At 35.7% G+C, this 12,365-nt stretch overlaps 2 protein-coding genes across 17 annotated transcripts in view; both read left to right on the top strand.

Annotated features, from left to right (window-relative positions):
• Positions 1-6,438, top strand: part of N4bp2l2 (NEDD4 binding protein 2 like 2) — a 165,107-nt gene extending 158,669 nt beyond the window's left edge. Inside the window, exons 11-12 of the mRNA XM_013075843.3 lie at positions 5,918-6,045; positions 6,350-6,438. The gene's annotated coding sequence lies outside the window, so the exon portion shown is untranslated. The remainder of the gene's footprint in view (positions 1-5,917; positions 6,046-6,349) is intronic.
• The window catches only part of N4bp2l1 (NEDD4 binding protein 2 like 1), a 49,565-nt gene that overhangs the window by 16,954 nt on the left and 20,246 nt on the right, over positions 1-12,365 (top strand). For 9 of the 16 annotated variants that reach the window (XR_015446649.1, XR_015446648.1, XR_015446647.1 and 6 more), the window contains exons 2-5: positions 5,918-6,045; positions 6,350-6,438; positions 8,474-8,550; positions 9,615-9,665. Coding sequence is in view for 8 of the 16 variants with exons in the window: in XM_087199496.1 (XP_087055622.1) it covers positions 5,918-6,045; positions 6,350-6,438; positions 8,474-8,550; positions 9,615-9,665 (345 nt within the window). In the remaining 8 variants the exon portion in view is untranslated. Of the gene's footprint in view, positions 1-4,891; positions 5,477-5,917; positions 6,046-6,349; positions 6,439-8,473; positions 8,551-9,614; positions 11,085-12,365 lie in introns of those variants that run through there. The other 7 variants (XM_087199495.1, XM_087199494.1, XM_021266503.2 and 4 more) reach the window with 2 other exon arrangements.

Here is a 12,365-nt window from a genome sequence, read left to right as displayed (position 1 = left end):
TCTTGTTTTTATGTAACAAAACAAAAGATGAGAAAGATATGTGGAGATATGTAACTATCTCCATCCTGGAAAGAAGACTAAACTGTTAATACTAGTTATTTTTAGTTGGAGTAACATAGGAATCTTCCTTTTCTTGCACTTTTGCATTACAAAATTTTATGCAATATGTATTTCTTTGCTAATTGGAAAGAAAAAAATGGTACTTTTAAAATTTACATGGGCATCGATTCAGGAGCCAGTTTGAATACCTACTGGCCAACTTTGAGAGAATTTGGATATAATAAAGGATAACAATGGCAAAGATTATCAAAAGGAGAAGGATAAAGAAAGCTCTTTATTGTAAGACAATGCCATTTAGTAATATAGAAGGAATTACAGAATGAGAAAATCAGAATTGTGCAAGTCTCAGTGTAATAATTGATTCAGGCAGGGATCAAAGCAGAAGATATAAAAATGGTTGAGGGAAAGGTTGCTGAAGAACTAGATGATTATGTGGTGTCAGTTTCACACCCACACATTACTTAATATTACAAAGGAAGTAGTGTACCTTCATAGTGGAGAGGTCTGGCCGATATTACCTTTTAGCCAAGTACTCAAACTTAGAATGATGGAATCATGTGCAATCAGAAGTAGACAAATGTCACCTCCCTTCCAAAAATGTTTAACCTGGATCCAATCATGAGGAAACAACCAGACAAACCCATAATGTGGGGCATTCTCAAGCCAGCTAGTCCAAACTTCAGACAAGGAAACTACAGGGATTGAAGACAGTTCTAGATTAAAAGACACAAAGAGACCTAATAACCATTCCTACTACTTGAAACTTATGAAAAGCATTTTGGGACCCATCAGGGGAATATAAAAAATTTAAAATTAAAAATCTAATGATTTTATAATTAAAGTTACTGTTTTAGATCTGATAACAGTATTGTGATTATGTAGGAGGATTTTTTTTTTTTTTTTTTTTTTGATACCAGGGATTGAACTTGGAACCTTGCACTTGCGAGGCAGGCAGCAGAACCACTGTGCTAAATCCCAAGCCCAGGAGAATGTTTTTATTCTTGGTGGATACTTGATACAGAATTTAGAAATAAAGTGCCACTTATTTTCATGTTTCATCAAAAATACATAAGAGAGGCAAAATAATGAGGCTCAATGTTAACATCTGAGGACAACAAGTGAAGGGTAAGCACTGTTCATTGTGCTTACAACTCATTTGTATAGATTCCAACATTTTCAAATTAAAAGCTTATGTTGGGCCGGGGATTTAGCTCAGTGTTTCCAAAGCTTGCCTTGCAAGCGCAAGGACCCAAGTTCGATCCCCGGTACCAAAAAAAAAAAAAAAAAAAAGATTATGTTTTGGGGGATTCAGGTAGAAACTAGAGAGAGAAAACTAAAATACACAAGTTAAGGGGCAAGGTGATCAGTTATAATGCGTGGCTCTTATTTGATTCCTCATTCAAACAAACCAACTTTAAGAAAATGTTAATGAGACAAACAGGAAATTTTGAGCATTGGGAATATTTGATGAATTGAAATATGAAGTAAGTGAAAGAAGATTGGCCATCTGATAATAATTTCTGAAGCTAGATCATAGTATATGGGGATTGATTATCTTATCCTATCTACCTTTACATGTTTGAAAACTTCTATAGTTAAGGTTCAAGTCAAAATTAAGTAGTAATGTTGGACTTTCTCAATGAGTCAGTGACTAAATAGATATCTATATGATTCTTTATTATTAAATAATTACACAAAAATGGTAAGTTGTGAGATCTAGGTTAGTACCTGGTTTTTCTCATAGTAGTGTTTTTAAGTGAACCTGGGGAAACTGGGGAAGGTGAAGGATATGTAGAAATAATTGTCTGTTTTTTCCCTTTTATTTTCATTCTTTCAATTTCCCTAATGCATGAGGCTCCTGACCACCATAAAGAGGGCTAGAGCTGGGGCATTATCCTCATCACTTCCGAAGCTGATGGAATGTTATTTATTGTTTCCATTTAAGTTTGAGAATCTTTAGATCGCCTGTTTAATCCATTCTGTATTTAGCTAGAAGTTTTACTGTCCTGTATTTTCAAGATGGTATTATGGCTCCTGGTGCTAATTTAACATTTAGGTGAAGACAAAACAAGTTTTGAAGGGATGGTCACTCAGGAACATTATATGGACCCAAAAAAGAAAGAAATGCATCAGAGCCATAAAGATGAAAAAACACTCATATTTTTGCCTGCCTGTTTTTAGGAGACTGTGGAGCTCTCAGTCAGGTATGTCTTAGTAAGTGATGAGAAAGTGGTATTGCACCATAGTGGTCCCAAATAATTTAACTTTTACTCTAAGGTAAAATGTGTAATAAAAAGGACAGGAGCTTTATGTTTTGTTTTTGTTTTCTAGAGAGGAATAGCATTGAAATAAAATAAAATATGATTGGATACCTATTCTGTGCTCTAAAGTCTTTTTAAGGAAACCAGAGAAAGTATTAACTTCTAATCTATAGTATAAACCATAAAGAGGAAAACAAGAGTAGATAAAGATATATATATATGAAAAGAAAAATTCAGCTCTGAAAATGTTTAACAAATAAAGCAAACCAATGAGTGGTGGACTTAATAGGAAAACAAATGAAACCAGATTTAGAAGTAATATCAAATATGGACCAAAAAGAAAAATAAATCTTGGAATCAGTTCCCATAGTTGTTTATTATATGTGAGATAGGGAAATAAAGTTACACACTCTTATTTCACCTCTGAATGTAGCTTTCATTATTTAGATTAAATACCATTATAGATAGAAATAATTTTAAAACTTTACAGTGTTCACAAATATAAAATGTACATACTTGGGAAAAAAGCCCAGTAAAATATATGTATCTGAAAATGCATCTCCTACTATCCTTAAATTTTTTTCTAAGGTGTCTTTATAATAATTGCTTGTATTGGAGTTTAAGATGTAGATTTATGACTTGGACTTTTCAGTTTCAGTGTCTTTAAGGTCAAATAATAGACATTTATTATGGAAACTATGAGCCTCTCTTTTCATTTAGTCTTTTAACTTTTCCTTTCTTACATATTATATTTTATATCTGTGGTCAATTAAAAGTTGCCACATTTTCTTTGCTACACTTTGATTAAGAAGTAGAAACTCTTTTCCTACCCCTTCAGCATAGGCCAGGAAAGTGGCTTCACTGAGACCAACACAATGTGGTGGCAGCCTAGTAGCATCCACTCATGCCCTCTTGCTGTCCTGTGGTCTGTGAAGAAGCCTGGGTTGGCACCACCTGAGGTGTCATGAGGCCTACCTAAAGCTTTCTGTCTCCCTTAGTTTGTCGTATGACTATAGTTGCATAAATGACTCAAGGCAAGACCAGCAGAACTGCCCAATTGAACTCAGCCAAAATGCTGACTCCAAGACAAGTTCATTCTCTGTTATACAAACAGACTTCTCAACATCTGAGAGTAGCTATCAGGAATCCTTTTCAGTATTTGTTTCACCTTACAAATACCCCACATTTATTTCATAATCTTTGTTCCTCTGACATGACTTCATGTTTTGTGTTCCTTATATTTATCTGGTCACTCTTCTCTGGACTTCTTCCAGCTTGCCATATTTCACTTTAAATTTGTGGCACCCAGAACTGAAACCAATGTTTCACAAATAATTTTGCCACTTTTAACTCTTAATGACTTTGTTCCTGTTTTCCCCTGAAGGCTCACTCTTAACAAGCCAAAAAACATTAGCTTCTTCCTTCTCTTACCTCCCATTCTCTTAACTTGTCCCACAAGAGATAAAAATCCCAAACCTTCAAGGTCCAGTTCAATGTTATCTCCTTTGCTATGCTTTCCTCAACAGAACCTGTTCCTGACCTGAAGTTCTCTGAGTCCTTTACTCCACGGTGCGGGGCCTGGCTCCTTGGCTAGGCTGTGAATTCTTGAAAGCATCTACAGTATTTTATTTTTGTGCCTTAACACTTCACAGAGTACTTGGGATATGTTAAGTGCTCAATAAATGTTTAATATGTTGGCTAATTAACTAAAAGACTTTGGGCAATAGAATATATTATCTTATGATCTACATCTTTTCATAAAGCTACCAAGGTATACTATTAGGTTACTGTTTAAATCAAGGTATCATGTCCATTGGTTTTCCCTGTGTAAACATAGCCCACTAAAAAGAAAATGTATTTGATTTATATACTTTTTCAGCTCTTTAAGCTGCCTTCTATCATGCCTTCTGCAAGATTTTGGCAGAGATGTTTGTTTACTGTTTCTGGAATGTGAATTTATTCATTTTTGAAAATCAAGGCATTTGTTCTCTTTTGTTCTTTCATCTCTCTCATCCAGTGCATTGCTGTAAAGATTTCTTCACATACACACTCTCATGTAATTTGTTACTATGGCACGTAAATTGTATGGGTTGGGTGACTGGCTTCATTATTATTACTAACAAAACAACAGTAATTTATATTCGTAAAGTGCCTTACCATTATGTTTTCCTATACCTTGACTCATTTGAGTCTTAGCAGAAGCTCTGTTTAGTAGGTAGGGATTATCTGAGCTTTAGTTAGGAATATAAGTTTAGAGAGAAGGTCACATGACTAGATAGTGAGTCAAGAATTGAGCCCAGCTCTGGCAGGAAAACTCAGGTGCTCACTTGTTATCTGCAGCACCATGTTCCTTCTGGATTAGGATCATTCTTCTTGATGGAGAGCAAAGTAGGGAGGGAAGGGAGTTAAACTGCTGTGCTTTCTCTTTGCATTTCTTGACTTTGTCATTCTCCAATGTTTTTGTCTCCTCTAACTTGTAATTATCTTCCTACGCTGACCCTGACTGTGTATCCACATATTTTCCGTTGCCAGTTGGATCTGATTGGAAGCTGGAATGATGCTGGTGAGTGCTGTAGTGACCAAGAGCAGGAGCATACACTAGCTGCGCCAGTGTCTGTTGCTGTGCTAGGTGTCTCCTCTGTTATCATTCATTAGCACCACCTTTTACAGATAAGAAAAGGAGGCATTGCAACTCCCCTGGTACTCTTGGCATAATTCCCACCTTATGGCAAATACTCTAAGGATTTCAAATGGAAAGTCTTCTCTTTAAAAATTTTTTTAAATTAATACGTTTACAGTATATAAGGATAATATTCATCATGGGAAGTTGGTACGTGTACATAACACATCTTAATTTTTTTGTCCCCTTATCTTCTCTTTGAAGTCTTTTTTTATACAGACTTACTACCTCTCTTGTGATTTGTTGCTTTAAAGGAGATACTATATGGTTTTTCCTTTTCCTGTGGTAGAAAGGCATGGGTTCACCTCTTTCCTTCTCTTTTGCTTTTTCCATTTGGTCTAGGTTATTGTTAAAATGTAAAGTATGCTACACACACATCACAGATCATCTCTGTCCACATTTCATACCTCAGCAAGAACTAGTATCTCAGATGAGTCTTTATAAAAGAACAGAGGTCCAAGGAAATGGGACCCAGGTAAGAGTTTAGGGACCAAGGGAAGGGCTGCAGCATAGGGCATGGTACCCAGTGGCAGGTCTCCACAAGGCACTGTATCTTGGAGAGGAATGGTCATGGGGTGTCCGGTAGGAAAGATAGTCACCACACCCTCAACTTAGCCTCAGAGTTTTATCTGCAGTCAGTCCTGGTTGCTGCAGAAGGCAATAGCACTGACCAGCAGCCTCTCAGTTTTAAGGGTTGACAACACACAAAACCACTTCTCAGCCCTCTGGTGCCTCATGTTAAGGAGCAATGCCTTCTAGAGATAAGTATTTCTTTTTAAAAATTGAAGCTTAACAACTCAAAACCTGGTGGTCTCAGAATTATAAACTGCTAAATGTTAGAAATGGAAGGAAATCATTTCTACCATGACTATACATGTAATTTTAAAAATCCCTCTTTCATTTCTCCAATTTCCAGACAATTGCAGCATGACTTTCCCATGGGCATGATTTTCAGCACAGATGACTTTTTCTCCAGGGAAGATGGTGCCTATGAGTTCAATCCTGACTTCTTGGAGGAAGCTCATGAATGGAACCAGAAAAGAGGTGATGAATTCCTTTCCAAAATCCTGGGAAACCTTGTTGTGTATATAGATTTTAGCTGCTTCAGAATGAGTAACTTTTATGGAACAAGCTTAATCGAAAGTTCTACCACTCTTCCCCCCAAAGCACAATGCCATAGCATAATCTCTTTAGATTCCAGGGAAAAAAAATTACTGCAGTGGGTTCCAAAATAGGTGGCATTTTAAAATTGTGTAATGACACTGTAATAAAAATGACAAAATATGGATGACGTTCACCCTTCTCTGATTATTGCATGTTGTTCACTGTTATGTAAATTGTGTTTCAGCAAGAAAAGCAATGAGGAATGGCATATCCCCCATTATTATTGATAATACCAACCTCCACGCCTGGGAAATGAAGCCCTATGCAGTCATGGTAGGAAGAAGTATCATTCTGAATTTTCAGTTATGGACATTTTGTGAGAAAGTTGAAACATTTGTTCTTTTCTCTTTTTCTGGTCTTCCATGACTTCACATTTACTAACAGTAGTTCTTGAACAGATAAAGCAGCTTTATTTTTTGTTTCTTTGCTGTGCATTGGCTGAAATTTGCTGAGATGCTAATCTCACCTCAGGGCATAGTTTTAAAATTCTCCTTGGTAAATAGTCCTGGGTCTAAATTCTTAACAGCTTTCCAGTCCTGGTTACTTTCCATACAGAGAAATTCCGCTGAAACTTGCAGGGAAATATTGGACTAAGTGATGCACAACCATGATTACAGGTTATAATAGGACTTCCTTTGGGACTCAGGATCACAGTACTATGTACCATTGTCATCTGGGAGTTCTGGGGCAACAGAATATTTTAATTTAAAAATAATTTTAGGATTATCACTGTAACCCTATTAAGGCAGTAACATAAAAATATACATATAACTCAGCTCTCCAAGGAAATGGGACCCAGGACAGGTAAGACTTTAAGGTGCCTTTTGGGGGGGGTGTCTTTTTTTCCAGACATATTTTGTCGCATGCTAGTAACTTTTCATTCTCTATTGGGTATAGAAAGGGTAAAACACCCACCACCATACAAGGTAGGGCAGGAAGCAGACAGCTTCTACTTAATCCCTACTGGTAACTGTAAAGTGTAACTGGACTCATGGCAGTCTATATTTAGGCTTTTTACATTTTGGGCAAAAATAGCATACCTACAGGTGTGCTTTTCTTTAACAATACTTTTGTCAGTTCTACAGTACTTAGGCCCAGACTGTGGGACTTGGATGAATGTAAGAAAGAATAAACATCAACTTTGTGTTTCTTTCAGTTCATGATCAAGAGGTCATGTGGGTGAGAAATGAAAAGGGCCATGAAGAGATGAATGAATTCATGTACATCTCAAAACAAGACTTAGGGATTGAGAGTGGCTTCGGGAAGGCATTTTACTTTTCATTGTCTGGATATATATACAATTTTCTCAGCCACTTGCAGGTATTAGGCGCAAAAGATGTTTTCATGATATGATAGTTGAATCCTTCCCTAATTAGCAGTGCCCATCCAAAGAATAAAGAGGAAATCTAACATTTTTAAAAAAGTATTGACAAATAGTAATTTTTCAGTACATGTATGCAATGTGCAATGATCAATTCAGGATATTATGATTATTCATCACCTCAAATATTTATCTTTTCTTTGTGATGAGAACATTCAAAATCCTCTTCTAATTATTTTGATTTTTTTGGTACAATGTCAACTGTAATCATCCTGTGTAACAGTACACCGGAACTTACTCATCCTATCTACTTATGAGAAAATCTTTTTAGCTCTTTTCAGTCTGTATTTTTCAACACAATAAACAACAGTAATAACAGGAAGCTCAGTCTGAGATAAAGCAGGATTCAATTTATGGATGCAAAGAATATTTGGATGTTTGTATGGGGAATGTAATTGTTTTCTAAACTCAAGGAAATGGGGTGCAGTGCTTTGAGTCAGACTACTGCATAGCAGCTAGAGCTACTTCTGGAGGGATGATTATATAAAACATATGGAAATCACTTCTACTTCATAAACTATGTTTCTGTGGCACTCTCACGTTCTAAACCAAGGCTTAAGGACTAGAACAAGGCATTTGACAGAAGTAAATCCACAATAAGCATATAAATGACTTTGAGAACTCATTGAGTTTGTTGCTCACACCTGTGTTTGGGATATTTTAAACTAGTTCAGTAATCTACTTTTTAAAATATTCAATTTCTACATGCTGGATAAAACTGACCAAAACTTAACATTGTGAGTTGTAATCTTAGAGTGACTAAGTATGGGAAAGAACTAACTGCACTAAGATAAATTAAGGCATTGGATTACTGGTTAAACAAAAGGAATTTTAGGAAAGCTTTGTACTAAATGTTAAATGGCAGCATAAACATTCCCAAACATACATACTATGTCTTCAATGTTTTATGTACTTTTGAAAAATCAGGCACTTGAAAATAACTATGAAGTTATATTCCGAGAACCTGACACTCGCTGGAAATTCAACGTTCAAGAGTTAGCAAGGTACTTCTTTGTTTTTCTAGTTCCTCATTATGTATCCTGCTGTTTTCAGGTATTTCAGACCGAACAAAAGAATCTTTTCAGGCTGGAAATGGACTGGTAGTTTTCAGGCCAGAAATGGTAATTCTTGGAAATTGATAACTTTGAAATTATTAATGTGAAGACTTTAGTTTTTGGGTCAGTTTTCTAATATAATGCTAAATGCTAAATCTCAGCTTGAACTTGGTCCTTTAAAAGGGCACATTTAACATTCTCCTAAATTGCTTCTTCATTAATGAACATCTAAAAGCACTTTCCTCTGCATGGGATCCCACATGTCAATGGTGTTTTTGCATCTAGACTAAATAAAGATCTTTAGATGTTAAACAGTATGTGGTTTATGGTTTAGATGCTGCTAATTTATACAGCAATAAATGTCCAAACAATACTAACTTGGTTTTGGGTGCATGAATTCTGATAGTATTTGTTATCTGATGTTAATGTCAATGACGTAAAGTTAATCAGTGAAACCAGAATTTACTTTTTAGGAGTAAGGAGTAGTTCATCTTATAAGCAGATAATATTTTCAAAGAGGGTCTGTGGATCACCCGTCAGAACTGCTTCAGGTGGCTGTTAAATCCTAGAGTTCATGGACTCCGTTCTATAGTTGGAGTCTTGGTAAATACATTTCTAACTATATTCTCAGTTAATACTTGTGTCTGCTAGAATTCAAGATCGTTTTAATAAGCATCTCTTAGCAGTTTCAGGGACTGATAGGCCTGACTTGATGAGATATATGCATGTTATTAATAATCAAATATATGATTTTTTAAAATTTCATGTTCTTTCATGTTTTGAAGCACATAATTGAGATTACCAGAAGCAAAGCATTTCTGAGGCTAGCCTCAAGGTAGTTTGAAGGTATGCAAGGCAGCATGAAAAACAGGAATAGAGCCTGAAAGATAATGGAATAGCAAGATATGCTTTTGCTAGTTATGTCCTGAGGATAGTGATATTTATGCAATGCAAAAAGTAAAGCACTTTGATATTTCTGCCTTAACTAAATGATAATTTTTTTTTCCATGTAGAAGAAACATTCATGGAGTCCCAAGAGAAAAAATACACCGAATGAAAGAACGGTATGAACATAATGTTACCTTTCACAGTGTACTTCATGCAGAAAAACCAACCAGAATGAACAGAAACCAGGACAGGAATAATGCATCACCTTCCAATGGTGCAGGATATTGGAATTCCTATGTAGAGTTTCCAAACCGGAGGGCTCATGGTAGCTTTACAAATGAGAGCTCCTTTAGCAGAAGGGGTGGTTGTCACCATGGATATTAGAGGCCTATCTTACAGCCATTCAGAATTTTCCTAAATAAGTTTTTACTTCAATTTTTGGTATTTATTATTTGTTCAGTTTTAGCAGAGCTCTGATTCCAGTGTAAATAGTCAAACCCCAAAGTTTCTGAGCAGAGGTCACTATATTCATTATCATCAAGAACTTGTTAAAAGTGCACCTGTGTGCATGGTCTGATGCTGGGCATTCTGCAGATTTGATTAAAGTCTTTCTCTAGGGGAAGAATTAATTTGAAACTGAAATCCAAGATCATAACCAATTAGTCACATAGGTTCATACACGAAAGTATTTGTTATACTTACCTTTCAGTGCCATTTTATTAATTCATGTATCTTTTTAAACACTTCATCTCTACCAGGAAGTGAGAAAGGTAGGGGAGAAGCAAGAGGCAGAAAATGTTTTTAGTGCCACTGCTACTTGATCATCTATGTATCCAAACATATGAGATATGTGACTAATGATACTGATTTTCCTTTGAAACAGGCTAGAAAGTTTATAGATAAGGGAATATTGTTCTTCAAAGTGGACACTTTGGGAAGTTTCTTATTTTAATGATTACTCTTAAAATGTCTGTGGAACCTTGATTGCTACACAAGTGATTCAGGAAAATCAGTGTCATTATTTGTAATGCTTTGTTTAACTACTTTATTCAACAGGATTAAACCTAACTTTTGTCTGTTGTCTTATTGTGTAAATAAAATTAACCTGCCTTCATAAAACATCAATTTTAAGAGGAACAATTAAGCAATTTCTAAAATCATGCCTATAAATGTAATTACTTGGCACCCAATATTTGGGAGTACAAGGAATTAAGTAGCCCAGGATATATATAGATCACATGAGTATGTAAAACCAAGCTCATCAAAAGATGAGCAGTCTGGATGTTTTATATGGCATCATTTGAGACAATAAAGTTCTTCCACAACTTTGGAATGTCTCATATAGATAATATGAATCCAAATTAAATCCCAGCAAAGATAAGATTAATTTGGTGTAAAACGATGATGGACAAGACCATAGGATGTATGCTCGCTCTATGTATTGTTGGCCAACAGCTTCTACTGTTCTGTGAATTATTTTAAGTGTCTTATATAATGGTGCTTTTATGGTTATTAAAATTGTATATGGTATCGCATTTATATAGATTTGTCATTGAATTTTTTTGGTTCAATAAATTTACCTAAATCCCAACGAATTCAATCATATGATAATGAATTTTTCTATATCGTAAGCTTAATTACAAGTCTAATAGGAGGCATAAATGTAAAGACAAAAGCAACTTGATTATTTTCTTGCTTATATACATCTGTACACAATAGAAAGTCTATTTTAGCCTGGCACGGTGTCTGTAATCCCAGCACTTTGGAGGCTAAGGCAGGAAGACCACTGTGAGTTTGAGGACAGCCTGGGCTACAGAACAAGACCCTGCCTCAAAAAAAGAAAAAAGACTATTTTAACATTCCATTAACATTGTGGAAATCTATTCAACATTCTGATGCATTTGTAATTTTTTCATTAACATTTTAAAAATTGGTATATCTGTTGAACAATAAAACTTGGCTAAGAGACATAAAATACATTGTAATGAACCTAAGCTGCTGTTATAGTTTTTAAAAATTCTGTTTAAGTATAACACACAGTAACCCTGTAATAGCAATCCACTTTCCAGGCCCGGGTAATTCTGAGTGAATATATGATTACTGCAGAACCAGCTCAAAAAGGATGGCTTCATATATGTTACAGGGAAGTGTCTGAGGAGTCCTTCAAGTCCACAGTAGTCCAAAGGGCCAGATTCAAGTACCCCTGGTTTGGCTGGCTGGTTCTGTGGGCTTTTGGTTCACATGGGCTGAGGGAGGTAACCATCACAAAGTGGCTCCGGGCCACAGATCCAGAGGTTCTCTACAGCTCTGATAGTTTCCTGGCCCATTTATGTCTCTTTCTCTAGATGACCTCTGAAATACTTGGTTTGGTAACTAAATGGCACCAATTTTATCTTGTCTAGAATGATCTGGTTTTCAACTCCCATGGCTTCTGATTTATATCATCTTTTGAACACCTAACATTGACTTGCATTACTTTGTGTTACTGTTTGCATTATTCACAGAGCTGGCAAGTACTCTGTAAACACAATATGCTCTCATTAAGTGACTGTTGAATAAATAACACAAACTTTTACACTGACAACTTTGAAAGTATTGCCACTTGAGAGGGTAATGTACATATACATTCAGGCTTTACACTTTGTTCATGTAGCTTGGATGTTATTTATAATTCATAAAAGGGAGTGTATGCTTTAGATGTCTACAATGGGTGGTCTGAATGAGAATGAGAATAAAGGAGGTAAGAGCAGTTTGTGGTTAAATCCTTAAAAATAAAATTCTTTCTGTTCATGTGAGACTCTAGTTTTACTCCCTCTTCTAGAGTAGAACACTGGGAGATTAGGATGTGAAGCCGCCATAGTGTTTTATGAACAAAA

The sequence above is a fragment of the Heterocephalus glaber genome, unplaced genomic scaffold (genome assembly GCF_053883595.1).
Source record: "Heterocephalus glaber isolate CG9 unplaced genomic scaffold, H.glaber_assembly_v1.0 deba00001720, whole genome shotgun sequence".
Classification (NCBI taxonomy): domain Eukaryota; kingdom Metazoa; phylum Chordata; class Mammalia; order Rodentia; family Bathyergidae; genus Heterocephalus; species Heterocephalus glaber.
This window is presented reverse-complemented; position numbering and strand designations above follow the sequence as displayed.